Raw genomic sequence first — 13,205 nt, 5'->3', positions numbered from 1 at the left:
TCCTGATGTGGCTATACAACAACTTCGGGTCAGACTTGACTTTTGATGCTATGTCGTTTTCGTACTGTCGCTGGGCCTCCCTCCTTATCTGTGCATACTCGTGTCTGGCTCTTCTACTAATCTCTTTATTGTCTTGTACTTTTTCCATTCTCTGGTGCATTTAGTTTTTGCCTCCCTACACCTTCAGGTAAACCAAGGGCTCGTTCTGGTCTTCCCATTATTTCTGTTGCCCTTGGGAACAAACCTCTCCTCTGCCTCCTTGCATTTTGTTGACATGTAGTGCATCATTTCGTATACTGATTTTCCTACGAATTCTCTTTCCCGCTCAATTTCCTGCAGGAAGTTCCTCATGCCTGTGTAGTCCTCCCTTTTGTAGTTTGACTTCTCCCATCCTACTCCTGTTACCGTTTCCACTTGTAACTCTACTATGTATTCAAAGCTCAGAACCACATGATCACTAACTCCGAGGGGCCTTTCATATGTAATGTCCTCGATGTCCGAGCTACTCAGGGTGAATACAAGGTCCAGTCTTGCTGGATCATCCTCACCTCTCTCTCTGGTAGTGCCCCTAACATGTTGATGCATGAGGTCTTCCAGTACCACATCCATCAACTTGACTGTCCATGTTTCGGGACCCCCATGTGGCTCCAGGTTTTCCCAATCAATCTCCTTGTGATTGAAATCGCCCATGACTAGTAGCTTTGCTCTACCTGTGTGAGCTCTTCTGGCCCTCTCAGCTAGTGTATCCACCATTGCTCTGTTACTCTTTTCATATTCTTCTCTTGGCCTCCTGCAGTTCTGTGGTGGGTTGTACATCACTCGCCCATTTCGTCCATTCCTTCTACTTCCTCAAATCCCTATCGGTTTTTAATGAGCAGTGCAACTCCTCCTCCTCCTCCTCCTCTCTCTCTGCTCCCTCTATCTTTCCTCAGCATCTGATATCCGGGTTAGAAGATTGCGTCTGTTATCATCCCAGGTAGTTTTGTTTCTGTAATTGCTATGATGTCTGGGGACGTCTTGATTCTATCATGCCACTCCTCACATTTATGTTATTCCATCCGCATTCGTGTACCAAACTTTCAACTTCTTTTCTAACACTGTGGTCTGGGGAGAGCGTTGGGATTGGAGGAAAGGGTGACCTGGCTGGGAACTGAGGGGTTTCTGTGGAGGTGGAGTATGTGATGAGGGGGGTGGGGGCAGTTGGTACAGTGTGTGAGTTTTGGGTTAGATTGTTTGGTTGCATTGAAGTTGGAGTGGTTGAGGTCCTTCTGTAGGTGGTTCTGAGGGAGGCTGTATTTGCTCTTCCTCCTGAATCTGTGTGTGTGTGTGTGTGTGTACTCACCTAATTGTACTCACTTAATTGTGGTTGCAGGGGTAGAGTCATAGCTCCTGGCCCCGCCACTTCTCTGGTCGCCACTAGGTCCACTCTCTCCCTGCTCCATGAGCTTTATCATATCTCATTTTAAAGCTATGTATGTTACCTGCCTCCACTACATCACTCTCCAGACTATTTCACTTCCTGACAACTCTATGACTGAAGTAATACTTCCTGACATCCTTGTGACTCATCTGAATCTTCAGCCTCCAGTTGTGACCCCTTGTTGCTGTGTCCCATCTCTGGAACATCGTGTCTCTGTCTACCTTGTCAATTCCTCTCACTATTTTATATGTCGTTATCATGTCCCCTCCTCTCTCTCCTGTCCTCCAGTGTCGTCAGGTCGATTTCCTTTAATCTCTCCTCGTAGGACATGCCTGTTAGATCCGGGACTAATCTCGTTGCAAACCTTTGCACTTTTTCTAATTTCTTGACGTGCTTGACCAGGTGTGGGTTCAAAACTGGTGCTGCATATTCAAGTATGGGTTTGACGTACACTGTGTCCAGAGTCCTGAACGATTCCTTACTGAGGTGTCGGAATGCTATTCTTAGATTTGCTAGTCACCCATATGCTGCAGCAGTTATCTTGTTGATGTGCACATCAGGAGATGCGCTCGGTATTATGTTCACTCCAAGATCCCTTTCCTGAAGTGAAGTTTGCGGTCTTTGGCCCATAGACTGTATTCTGTATGAGGTGTTCTTTCCCCTTCCCCAATCTTCATGACTTTGCACTTGGTGGGGTTAAACTCTAGGAGCCAGTTGCTGGACCAGGCTTGCAGCCTGTCCAGATCGCTTTGTAGTCTTGCATTATCATCGTCCGACTGAATTCTTCTCATTAGCTTCACACTGTCTGCAAACAGGGACGCTTCTCAGTTTATCCCTACCGTCATGTCATTCACATATACCAGAAACAGCACCGGTCCTAGGACTGACCCCTGTGGAACCCCACTCGCCACAGGCGCCCAGTCTGACACCGCGTTGCATACCATGACTCGCTATTGACTTCCTGTCAGTTATTCTCTGATCCATTGCAGTGCCTTCTCTGTTATACCTGCCTCGTCCTCCATCTCTTGCACTAATCTCTTGTGTGGAATCGTGTCAAAAGCTTTTTTACAGTCCAAGAAAATGCAATCTACCCTCTCTTTCTCTCTCTCTCTCTCTCTCTCTCTCTCTCTCTCTCTCTCTCTCTCTCTCTCTCTCTCTCTCTCTCTCTCTCTCTCTCTCTCTCTCTCTCTCTCTCTCTCTCCCTCTCTCTTTATATTTATATATATATATATATATATATATATATATATATATATATATATATATATATATATATATATATATATATATAACTATCTATCTGTCTATCTATATATCTTTCTATCCATCTATCTCTCTTGCCTTACTGCCATCACCTTATCATAGAATTCTGGTAAGTTTGTGACACAGGATTTTCCTCCCCTGAAACCGCGCTGGTTGTCGTGAATAATCTCATTCCTTTCTAGGTGCTCCACCATTCTTCTGATAATCTTCTCCACGACTTTGCATACTATACATGTCAGTGACACTAGTCTGTAGTTTAGTGCTGCGTGTCTGTCTCCTTTCTTAAAAATTTGGACTACATTTGCTGTCTTCCACACCTCAGGTAGTGTCTCAGTTTCGATAGATGTGTTGAAGACTGTTGTTAGTGGTACACAGAGCACCTGTGCTCCCTCTCTCAGGACTCACAGAGAGATGTTGTCCGGCCCCATCGCCTTTGAGGTATCTAGTTCACTTAGCAGCTTCTTCATCTTCTCGGTTGTATGTATTGTGTCCAGCAGTTGATGGTGTACCCCCACCACTCCGGCTCTCTGGGGTCCTTTCTGTCTCCACGGTAAATACTTCTGTAGTTTAGTGCTGCGTGTCTGTCTCCTTTCTTAAAAATTTGGACTACATTTGCTGTCTTCCACACCTCAGGTAGTGTCTCAGTTTCGATAGATGTGTTGAAGACTGTTGTTAGTGGTACACCGAGCACCTGTGCTCCCTCTCTCAGGACTCACAGAGAGATGTTGTCCGGCCCCATCGCCTTTGAGGTATCTAGTTCACTTAGCAGCTTCTTCATCTTCTCGGTTGTATGTATTGTGTCCAGCAGTTGATGGTGTACCCCCACCACTCCGGCTCTCTGGGGTCCTTTCTGTCTCCACGGTAAATACTTCTGTAGTTTAGTGCTGCGTGTCCGTCTCCTTTCTTAAAAATTTGGACTACATTTGCTGTCTTCCACACCTCAGGTAGTGTCTCAGTTTCGATAGATGTGTTGAAGACTGTTGTTAGTGGTACACAGAGCACCTGTGCTCCCTCTCTCAGGACTCACAGAGAGATGTTGTCCGGCCCCATCGCCTTTGAGGTATCTAGTTCACTTAGCAGCTTCTTCATCTTCTCGGTTGTATGTATTGTGTCCAGCAGTTGATGGTGTACCCCCACCACTCCGGCTCTCTGGGGTCCTTTCTGTCTCCACGGTAAATACTTCTTTAAATTTCTTGTTGAGCTCTTCACATACTTCTCAGTTGTTTTTTGTGATCTCCCCTCCTTCCTTCCTCAGCCTGATTACTTGGTCTTTGACTGTTGTTTTACTCCTGATGTGACCGTACAACAGCTGCGGGTCAGACTTGGCTTTCGATGCTGTGTCATTTTCGTAGTGGCTCTTTGACTAATCTCTTTATTTTCCTTGGTCCTTTGTATTTTATGTCTTCCATTCTCTAACGCACTTTGTTTTGGCCTCTCTACACCTTTGGGTAAACCAAGGGCTCGTCCTGGCCTTCTCATTATTTCTGTTGCCCTTGGGTACAAACCTCTCCTCTACTTCCTTGCATATTGTCGTCACAGTCCATAATATCATTTACTGATTTTTCTGCCAATTCTCTTTCCCTCTGACCTCCTGTAGGAAGTTCCTCATGCCTGTGTAGTCACCTCTTTTGTAGTTTGGCTTCATTCGTCTTGCTCTTCCTGCTTCCCTCTCCACTTATTACTCTACAATGTATTCAAAGCTCAGGACCATGCAGGGGCCTTTCGTATGTGATGTCCTCAATATCTGAACTATTCCAAGTGAATACAAGGTCCAGCCTTGCTGGATCGTCCTCTCCTCTCTCTCTGGTAGTGTCCCTAACGTGTTGATGCCTGAGGTTTTTCAGTACCACCTCCATCATCTTAGCCCTCCACGTTTCTGGCTCCCTATGTGGCTCCAGGTTTTCCCCAGTCAGTTTCCTTGTGTTTGAAGTCACCCATATCCAGTAGCTTTGCACTGCCCTGCTTTTCTTGCCACTTCAGCCAGTGTATCGACCATGTCTCTGTTACTCTCATCATATTCTTGTCTTGGTCTCCTGCTATTCTGTGGGGGGTTATACAACACTGTAATGACCACCTTGGGACCTCCAGTCTGAAGTGTTCATATTATGTACTCCCTTGCTTCTCCTCTGTCTCCCCTTGCCATCACAAAATTCCATTGCTTTTTAACGAGCAGTGCAGCTCTTCCACCCCTTCTATTCCCTATGTCTTTCCTCAAGATCTGATATCCAGTTGGAAATATGGCATCTCCTATCATTCCTGTGAGCTTGGTTTCTGTGAGAGCTATGATGTCTGGTAATGCCTCTGTGATTCTTTGGTGCCACTCGTCCCATTTATTCATTATTCCATTAGCACTGGTGTACCAATCCTTCAGTTCTCTCTCCAACACTGTATTCAGGGGGTTTGTGGGGGCTGGGGGAGAGTGGGAGACCTGGCAGGGTGCTGTGGGATTCTACTGTATAGAGTGGGGTGGGGGCTCTGAGTGTGGAGTGTGGTTTGTGATAACGTGATTAGTTGCAGTGTTCTGTGGCTGTTTGCGCTTATTGCTCCACTTGCCTCTGGTTGTCCTCTGCTGACTCTAGCCTTATCTCTTTTTCTTGCTCCTTTTGTCTTTGAGTCCTCTCTCAGCTTCTGTTGTTCTTTTCTCATTCTGCCGCGATCTAGGAACACCCTCCAGTGTGGTTTCTGCTGCAGGATCCTGTTCCACATCGTTTCTGTCTTGACTGGCATATTTCTCTCCCTTGAGTATCCCCCTATTCTCTGAAAATTTATCAGCTCAGTCATGTTCTCCTCTCCTGTTTGATGATATTTTTTAATCTCTTTTTTTTCCTCTCAGCCGTTTTTCATCGTATGTCCAACCTTCGCTGTCCTGAAGCCCATGTGTGAAGACTGATCTCTCCCTCTGTGCCTCCCATTGCTTTTCCCTCCGTATCTCTGGGTCCCATTTATACATAGCCATTACCTCCCTTATTATTTCCTGTAACTCCTAGTTGAGTGTGTGTGCGTGTGTGTGCGTGTGTGTGCGTGTGTGTGCGTGTGTGTGCGTGTGTGTGTGTGTGTGTGTGTGTGTGTGTGTGTGTGTGTGTGTGTGTGTGTGTGTGTGTGTGTGTGTGTGTGTGTGTGTGTGTGTGTGTGTGTAGTATAGGTAGAGGGGGGGTTGAAGAGGGGGTAGGATAGTTTTAAAAAGGCAGTGTTAGAATGCTGGGCAGAAGTTTGTGGCTATAGGAGGGTGTGTGCAAGAGGAGAGAGGAGTGATTGGTAAAGGGTGTGATAAAAGAGAAAGTGGTTGCATATGAGAGGTTTTCGCAAAGCAGAAGTGACATAAGAAGGGCGGAGTATATGGAGGGCAAAAGAAAGGTGAACAGAGTAGTGAGAGAGTGCAAAAGGAGAGCAAATGATACAGTGGGTGAGGCACTGTCAACAAATTTTGTTGAGAATAAGAAAATTTTTTGGAGTGAGATAAACAGGTTAAGAGAGCCTAGGGAACGAATAGATTTGTCAGTTAAAAACAGAGTAGGGGAGTTAGTAGATGGGGAGCTGGAGGTATTGGGTAGATGGCAGGAATATTTTGAGGAACTTTTAAATGTCGATGAAGAGAGGGAGGCAGTAATTTCATCAACTGGCCAGGGAGGTATAACATCTTTTAGGAGTGAAGAAGAACAGGATGTGAGTGTGGGGGAGGTATGTGAGGCATTACATAGAATGAAAGGGGGTAAAGCAGCTCCCCAACACTCACTTCCTGCTCGTCTTCACTCCTAAAAGATGTTATACCTCCCTGGCCAGTGCACGAAATTACCACCTACCTTTCATCATCGACATTTAAAAGTTCTTCAAAATATTCTCGCCATCTACCCAATACCTCCATCTCCCCATCTACTAACTCCACTACTCTATTTTTAACTGACGAATCCATTCGTTCTCTAGACTTTCTTAACTTGTTTATCTCACTCCAATTTTTTTTCTTATTTTCCTCAAAATTTCTTGACAGTGCCTCTCCCACTCTATCATCTGCTCTCCTTTTGCACTCTCTCACCACTCTCTTCACGTTTCTTTTACTCTCCATATACTCTGTTCTTCTTATAACACTTCTGCTTTGTAAAAGCCTTTCATAAGCTTCCTTTTTCTCTTTTATCACACCCTATTCTTCATCACTCCGCCAATCTCTCCTCTTTCCTCCTGCAACCACTGTACTATAGCCACAGACTTCTGCCCCACATTCTAATAATGCATTTTTAAAACTATTCCATCCCTCTTCAACCCCCTCCCCTCCACTACTCACATTTGCACTAGCCCACCTTTCTGTCAATAGTTGCCTATATCTCACTTTAACTTCTTCTTCCCTTAGTTTATACACTTTCACTTCTCTCTTGCTGTTGCCATTTTCCTTTTGTCGAATCTACCTCTTTCTCTAATTGTAGCTACAATTAAATAATGATCCGATATATCCGTCACCCCTCTATAAACTTGTACATCCTGGAGCCTACCCATCAACCTTTTATCCACCAATACATAATTTAACAAACTACTTTCATTACGTGTTATGTCATACCTTGTATACTTATTTATTCTCTTGTTCATAAAATATGTATTATTTATTACCAAACCTCTTTCTACACATAGCTCAATTAAAGGCTTCCCATTTTCGTTTATGCGTGGCAACCCAAATTTACCTACTACTCCCTCCACATTATTTTTACCCACTTCAACATTGAAATCCCCAACCACCATTACTCTCACACTTGGTTCAAAACTCCCCACGCACTCACACATTTCCCAAAATCTCTCTCTCTCCTCTACACCTCTCTCTTCTCCAGGTGCATAAACGCTTATTATAACCCACTTTTCACACCCAACCTTTATTTTACTCCACATAATCCTTGAATTTATACATTTATACTCCTTCTTTTCCTTTAACATTATTGCTACTCCTTCTTCAGCTCTAACTCTATTTGAAACCCCTGACCTGATCCCATTTATTCCTCTCCACTGAAACTCTCCTGCCCCCTTCATCTTTGTTTCACTTAAAGCCAGGACATTCAGCTTCTTCTCATTCATAACATCCACAATCATCTCTTTCTTATCATTTGCACAACATCCACGCACATTCAAACATCCCACTTTCACGGTTTTCTTCTTTTCTTTTTAGTAGGCTTTACGGGATAAGGGGTTACCAGCCCATTGTTCCCGGCATTTTAGTTGACTTTTACAACACGCATGACTTACGGAGGAAAGATTCTTATTCCACTTCCCCATGGATATAAAAGGAAAAGTAATAAGAACAAGAATTATTAAGATAAAATCAAAGAAAACTCAGATGAGTGTGTATAAATAAACATGTACATGTATGTGTAGTGTGACCTAAGTGTAAGTAGAAGTAGTAAGACGTACCTGAAATCTTGCATATTTATGAGACAGAAAAAAAGACACCAGCAATCCTTCCATTTGTGCACACATACAGAGGTACAAAAAAAATACAGATAAGAGCAGTATGCCAAAGCCACTTATACTATGCATAGCATTACGGGCTGGCTTAAAATTAACTTAAGATTAACTAAGCAATGATTATTATTATTATTATAATCAAAAAGAAGCGCTAAGCTTCCTTTTTACACTCACTTGGCAGGACGGTAGTACCTCCCTGGGCGGTTGCTGTCTATATCTATATCTATATCTATATATATATATATATCTATATATATACATATCTATATATATATATATATCTATATATATACATATCTATATATATATATATATCTATATATATACATATATATATATATATATATATATATATATATATAAACGGGATGAGGATCGAGCTTGCACCACTCGTAGCGCTGTATGAACCCATACAGGATTAGCATTTCACTTGATTGTAATAAGTATCAGTCACACGGTCTAACCATGCCTTCTCTTCACAGCGACAAGTGCCTCAATCAGTACAAGATGCAGATATTCTGTCGGGAGACCGAAGCTCACCTCCAGATGCACCCTCACCTCAACGACCTCAAGCCGGCCTCCAACAGCGGTCTCATCACTCCGGACCTGTGGCTGAGAGACTGTGGAGGTGCTGGAGGACAGAGTAACGAAGTGGTAAGGCCAATCTTGTCGTCTTGATAGCTTTCCATGCATCACATATCCTTCCCGAGGAGTTAACATCATACCCATCCTGTGAGTATTGGTTGCACAATGCCCATCCTGTGAGTGGTAGTCACACTTTACCCATCCTGCAGGTGGTAGACGAAAGATTACCAGTCCAAGAACTGGGTCCAAGAACTTGGCAGCAAAGATATAATCATAAAACAAATAACTATGATAAAAGCTTTAATTAACTATGGACAAAGTTAGCCAAGATTTATTATACTTTGTGTTATGAATAATATATTAGCACTTTTTATCACTCTGAAACAGTGAGTGGCGCAAGAAGCCAACATGTGTGTGTCAGTGATATCAGGATTTATCCATTTAAATCCTCCTTGAAACGTAAAAAATCAATCTTCAGTATGTGTCACCAAATATTCACTAACGAAAATGAAGCTAACCGATATTTCAGTCCCTCCATAAAAGGCCCTAAAATATGGACCTCTCTGTCTGAAGATTCCAAATGTTTCCTATATTCCAACTGTGTCAAAGCACCTCCTTACCTTCTTGACAGTAATGCCCTATGTCAAACAAACAATGAAATCTGCAGTTTTTATCCAATTCTGTCCCTGTTCTTCTTCCAGCTTTCATTCAACTCGTCTATATTACTGAATGCATATAGTATCTTATCATTTTTGTATTGTAATTCAAGTAACTAGTACCACTCACCATGCTATACTTCTTATTGTGATTTTAATTATTAATTAATTGAGTAAATTGTTAAGTATAGCATTGGCTAGGTTTTACCCAAATTGCTGTGCATTATTTGGGGGCCACAACTCTACGTGTCTTTATAGCCACTTTTGAAATATGCGTCCTCATACTCTTATTTCATATAAAACTCCATTGTGGTGCATAAGGTTAATTTTCTTCAGAACATTATATCTGGTTAGATGTTCATTCGTCCTGTAGCCACATTATCTCTCAGAGCTGGTAGTGATAAAGGTGAGTACTAGCGACGTATGAGTCTCTTGAAAAAGTACAATACCATGACTGGAATAATATAAAAATAACCTCACATAGGAGAAAGAAGCATACGATCACATTTCGGTCTGACTTTGACCATTTACACAGTCACATTAACACAAAAGAGGGAGACAAGGATGGGGCGAAGAGAGGAAGAAAAAGTAGTGGTAATGCTGGTAGTGGCAGTAATAGTAGAAGTAGAAAGTAAGGAGATAAGTTACAGTGGCACAAGAGATAGTATGGGTCTCTTGGTTTCCTAAGATAAATGAGACATATGGCTAATTTTTGCAGGATAATAGGACCACTAATGGATTGATTATTGTCAGTCTCGCTGTCTCAGATCTATTAAAGCTTACTGGAGTTCTTGGGTGTTGTATTCCTCACACTGCTTGTAGAGAGCCTAGTCTACTTGCCCCTACACACGGGGTAGAAGAAAACAGAAGTAAAAGGAGGATAAACAGGCCAATATTGTGATGTAGATGGGAGAAACCAGTAGAGAGAGAACAAGCCAATAACTGAGTGTGTAAGAAAGACAACCTATGCAACATCAGTGCAGAAAAAACAAAAGTCAACTAGACTATGAACAGGGAGCAAGTGGTATAATATTAATTAATATATTTGGACATATTATTGAGAGAAATGTTCATTAAACATATCAAAAGTGCTTATACTATTTTCAAGCACATCCCTGGTTCAACATCTCTTCACATGCAACATAGTATCTTCATAAAAATAGTAATAATAATAGTAACTATTATTATTATTTTTATGGGACAAATCATGCTTGATTCAGGGAAGGGCTAGGTAGCACCTATTCTCGGATCGAGAGCCCATCACCAGTCCTAAACTAATCTGTTGTTTGATCCGCAGGACTCATTGCCGGAGGGCGAAGTCAAAGTGGACTCTCCACAGTCTCCGCCAGCCCCAGCCACACCCCCACCGCCCTCACCAGACCCAGCAGAACCTGTGAACCTGACTACTACCCAGTCCTCTGCCAGGAGTGAGCCACGAGCCTCACCATCCCTCACCAGGGGGTCACCAGTCACAGTCCGTCAGGTTTTATCACGATCGGCAGAAACCAAAAGTCCAGGTCCGCTGCCTCATACGCCCCGCTATGGTCGCCCTCGACTCCGAGATCGTCGGGAAGGAATACGGGAGCTGGGGAGACCCCGAACAGTCCGAGCATCACTCCAGCTCGCTCGCGGCCTGCATTCTGATGCCGACAAGACCGATGAACCACTTCGGATGCCAACCATTCGTGTGAGGCAGCTAGAATCTCAGCAACAACAGGATATGACCCCCGGGGAGAGGGAGCTGGCCAGCAGCAATGAGGTGGGTGCTGAGAACAACAGAGCTGCCTCTCCTCACCCATCAGTTCAGCCTCCAAGTCTGCCACTAGGTGGGCTGGGCAGTCTCCTGCCCATGGTAGGTGGGGCACAGCTTCTCCTCCCCCATATGCTTCCCCATGATCTTCCCCGGACACCTCTGCTGCCCCACCTACTGCTTCAACGTCCTGAGTTGTTGCGTCCACCACCACTGCGGCACCCACTGCTGCACGGCCCTCCTGCACCAGCACCACCCACACCTGCACCACCCACATCTCTCCCTCCACCACCACCAGGCCCACCCAAAACACCTGGATCATTATTACCTCCTGTAACTGTTCTTCTGCCCTGCCCTCTGCCCATCCCAATCCCCATCCCTATTCCAGTCCCCATTCCCATCCCATTCATTCCCCGCAATGACACACCTGAGGCTCGCCAACCTCCGCAGAAAGAGATGTCGGGGAGACAACGGACGACTCCACGTAAAGAAGCCTGTCGTACTGGATCAGTGATCAATGGTCCCATGGCTGCTGCAACCAGTTCAGGACCAGCACCTCAGCCTTGTCCAATTCCTGTAGCACCACCGCCACCACCCACATCCTCTTCCTCCAGCGATGGTGAGAGAAGCACGCATCCAAGACCAGACAGAGAACGTCGAAGCATTTTGCGATACACGTCTGACGTTTACGAAATCAATGGTATGTTCGTCCCTCGGGATTCCACATGGGATTCGCCTGAACCACTACACCTGCGTCGTGCCCTTGTTGGAGACACTAGTCAAGAGTCCACTTACAGCCACCACCATGAGTTTGACTCCCGTGATATATCTCGAAGTCCCTCTCCTGACCTTGGTGAAGACAACAAGGATGCCCTGGCCAACCTAACGAAGAAAAGAGAAGAGGAAACAAGTACCGTCAAGAGGTTGCTCGGAGACGATGATGAAGAGGAGGAAGAGAGCAAGTCAGTAGAAGTTTCAGAGACAGAGAGTTCCCCAGCCTCCACAGCCACTACCACAACAAAAGCTACCAGGAAGCGCCATACTGCTGGGGACCACCCTCAACCTCTGCCTAAGAAAAAACACCTGTTAGTGTGACCCCGGCTAGTTCATCAAGCATCAGTGGGCTAAACATCTACGCACAACTGAAGTACATAAGTAGCATGACAAAGAAGACAAGTGACCATGACAAACAAATAATTTAAGCTCCTGAGGTTCACTTGGTACTACTGGGTGAAGCATTGTGACTTGATACATTAGGGACTGTTTAACAAACCTTAATTATTGACAGGAACACGAAGATTCAACTTATTTTGAATGATCATATATGATCTTGCACTGAATGACCCAGAAAGGTTTAGCACTTACCATAAATAATAATAATAATGATAATAATAATAATAATAATACAAAAATTCTTTAGGATACCTGTAAGGGTATCAACCAATTAATTAGGAAACACTACTATGTAGTGAGCCTTTGTTTTTCTGTTGGTGTGTGGTGCCTAGCTGGGGTAAACCAGTGGATGGCTCACCACTGAACAAGTCATCTTATTAAGACCCGTGTAAGGAAACACTGTTTCCTTAAAAATCATTCTTCATTAGTAGCCTTATTGAATTGTGTCAATATTATAATAACTTTTATAGCATATAATTCACATTAATTTATCCACATGCTGAAAAATTCAAATGTCTCATTTTGCTGTTGTTATTCTTGCTAAATAATATAGTGGAGTTGGTTTACTTGTAAGGAAACAGTGTTTCCTTACAAGTAAACCAACTCCACTATGTTATTTAGCAAGAATAACAACAGCAAAATGAGACATTTGAATTTTTCAGCATGTGGATAAATTAATGTGAATTATATGCTATAAAAGTTATTATAATATTGACGCAATTCACTAAGGCTACTAATGCAGAATGATTTTTTTTAATTTAACGCAAAATTTTAATAGTATCATCCAGGTAAATAAAAGTGGCTGGCATAACAAAGTAGATATGGTCACCTTTAATTGATATTTTATGATCAGCTGTAACTGTGTTCCAATAAAACAGCTGTTACAGTCCCCTAGCAATGCTTTTTGGCTTCAGTCAAA

The 13,205-nt window shown here is 43.5% G+C and overlaps 1 protein-coding gene across 8 annotated transcripts in view; it reads left to right on the top strand.

Moving 5' to 3' along the window:
- Sobp (Sine oculis-binding protein) overlaps positions 1-12,814 on the top strand; it is a 634,366-nt gene extending 621,552 nt beyond the window's left edge. For all 8 annotated transcript variants that reach the window (XM_070085243.1, XM_070085242.1, XM_070085238.1 and 5 more), the window contains 2 exons: positions 8,605-8,776; positions 10,661-12,814. In XM_070085243.1, the coding sequence (XP_069941344.1) occupies positions 8,605-8,776; positions 10,661-12,208 (1,720 nt within the window). In that variant the 3' untranslated portion in view covers positions 12,209-12,814. The remainder of the gene's footprint in view (positions 1-8,604; positions 8,777-10,660) is intronic.
- The last annotated feature ends 391 nt before the right edge of the window (positions 12,815-13,205 follow it).

The sequence above is a fragment of the Cherax quadricarinatus genome, chromosome 15 (genome assembly GCF_038502225.1).
Source record: "Cherax quadricarinatus isolate ZL_2023a chromosome 15, ASM3850222v1, whole genome shotgun sequence".
In the NCBI taxonomy this organism is placed as follows: Eukaryota; Metazoa; Arthropoda; class Malacostraca; order Decapoda; family Parastacidae; genus Cherax; species Cherax quadricarinatus.
The sequence above is the reverse complement of the archived record's forward strand: the minus strand, read 5'-3'. Positions and strand labels throughout refer to the sequence as shown.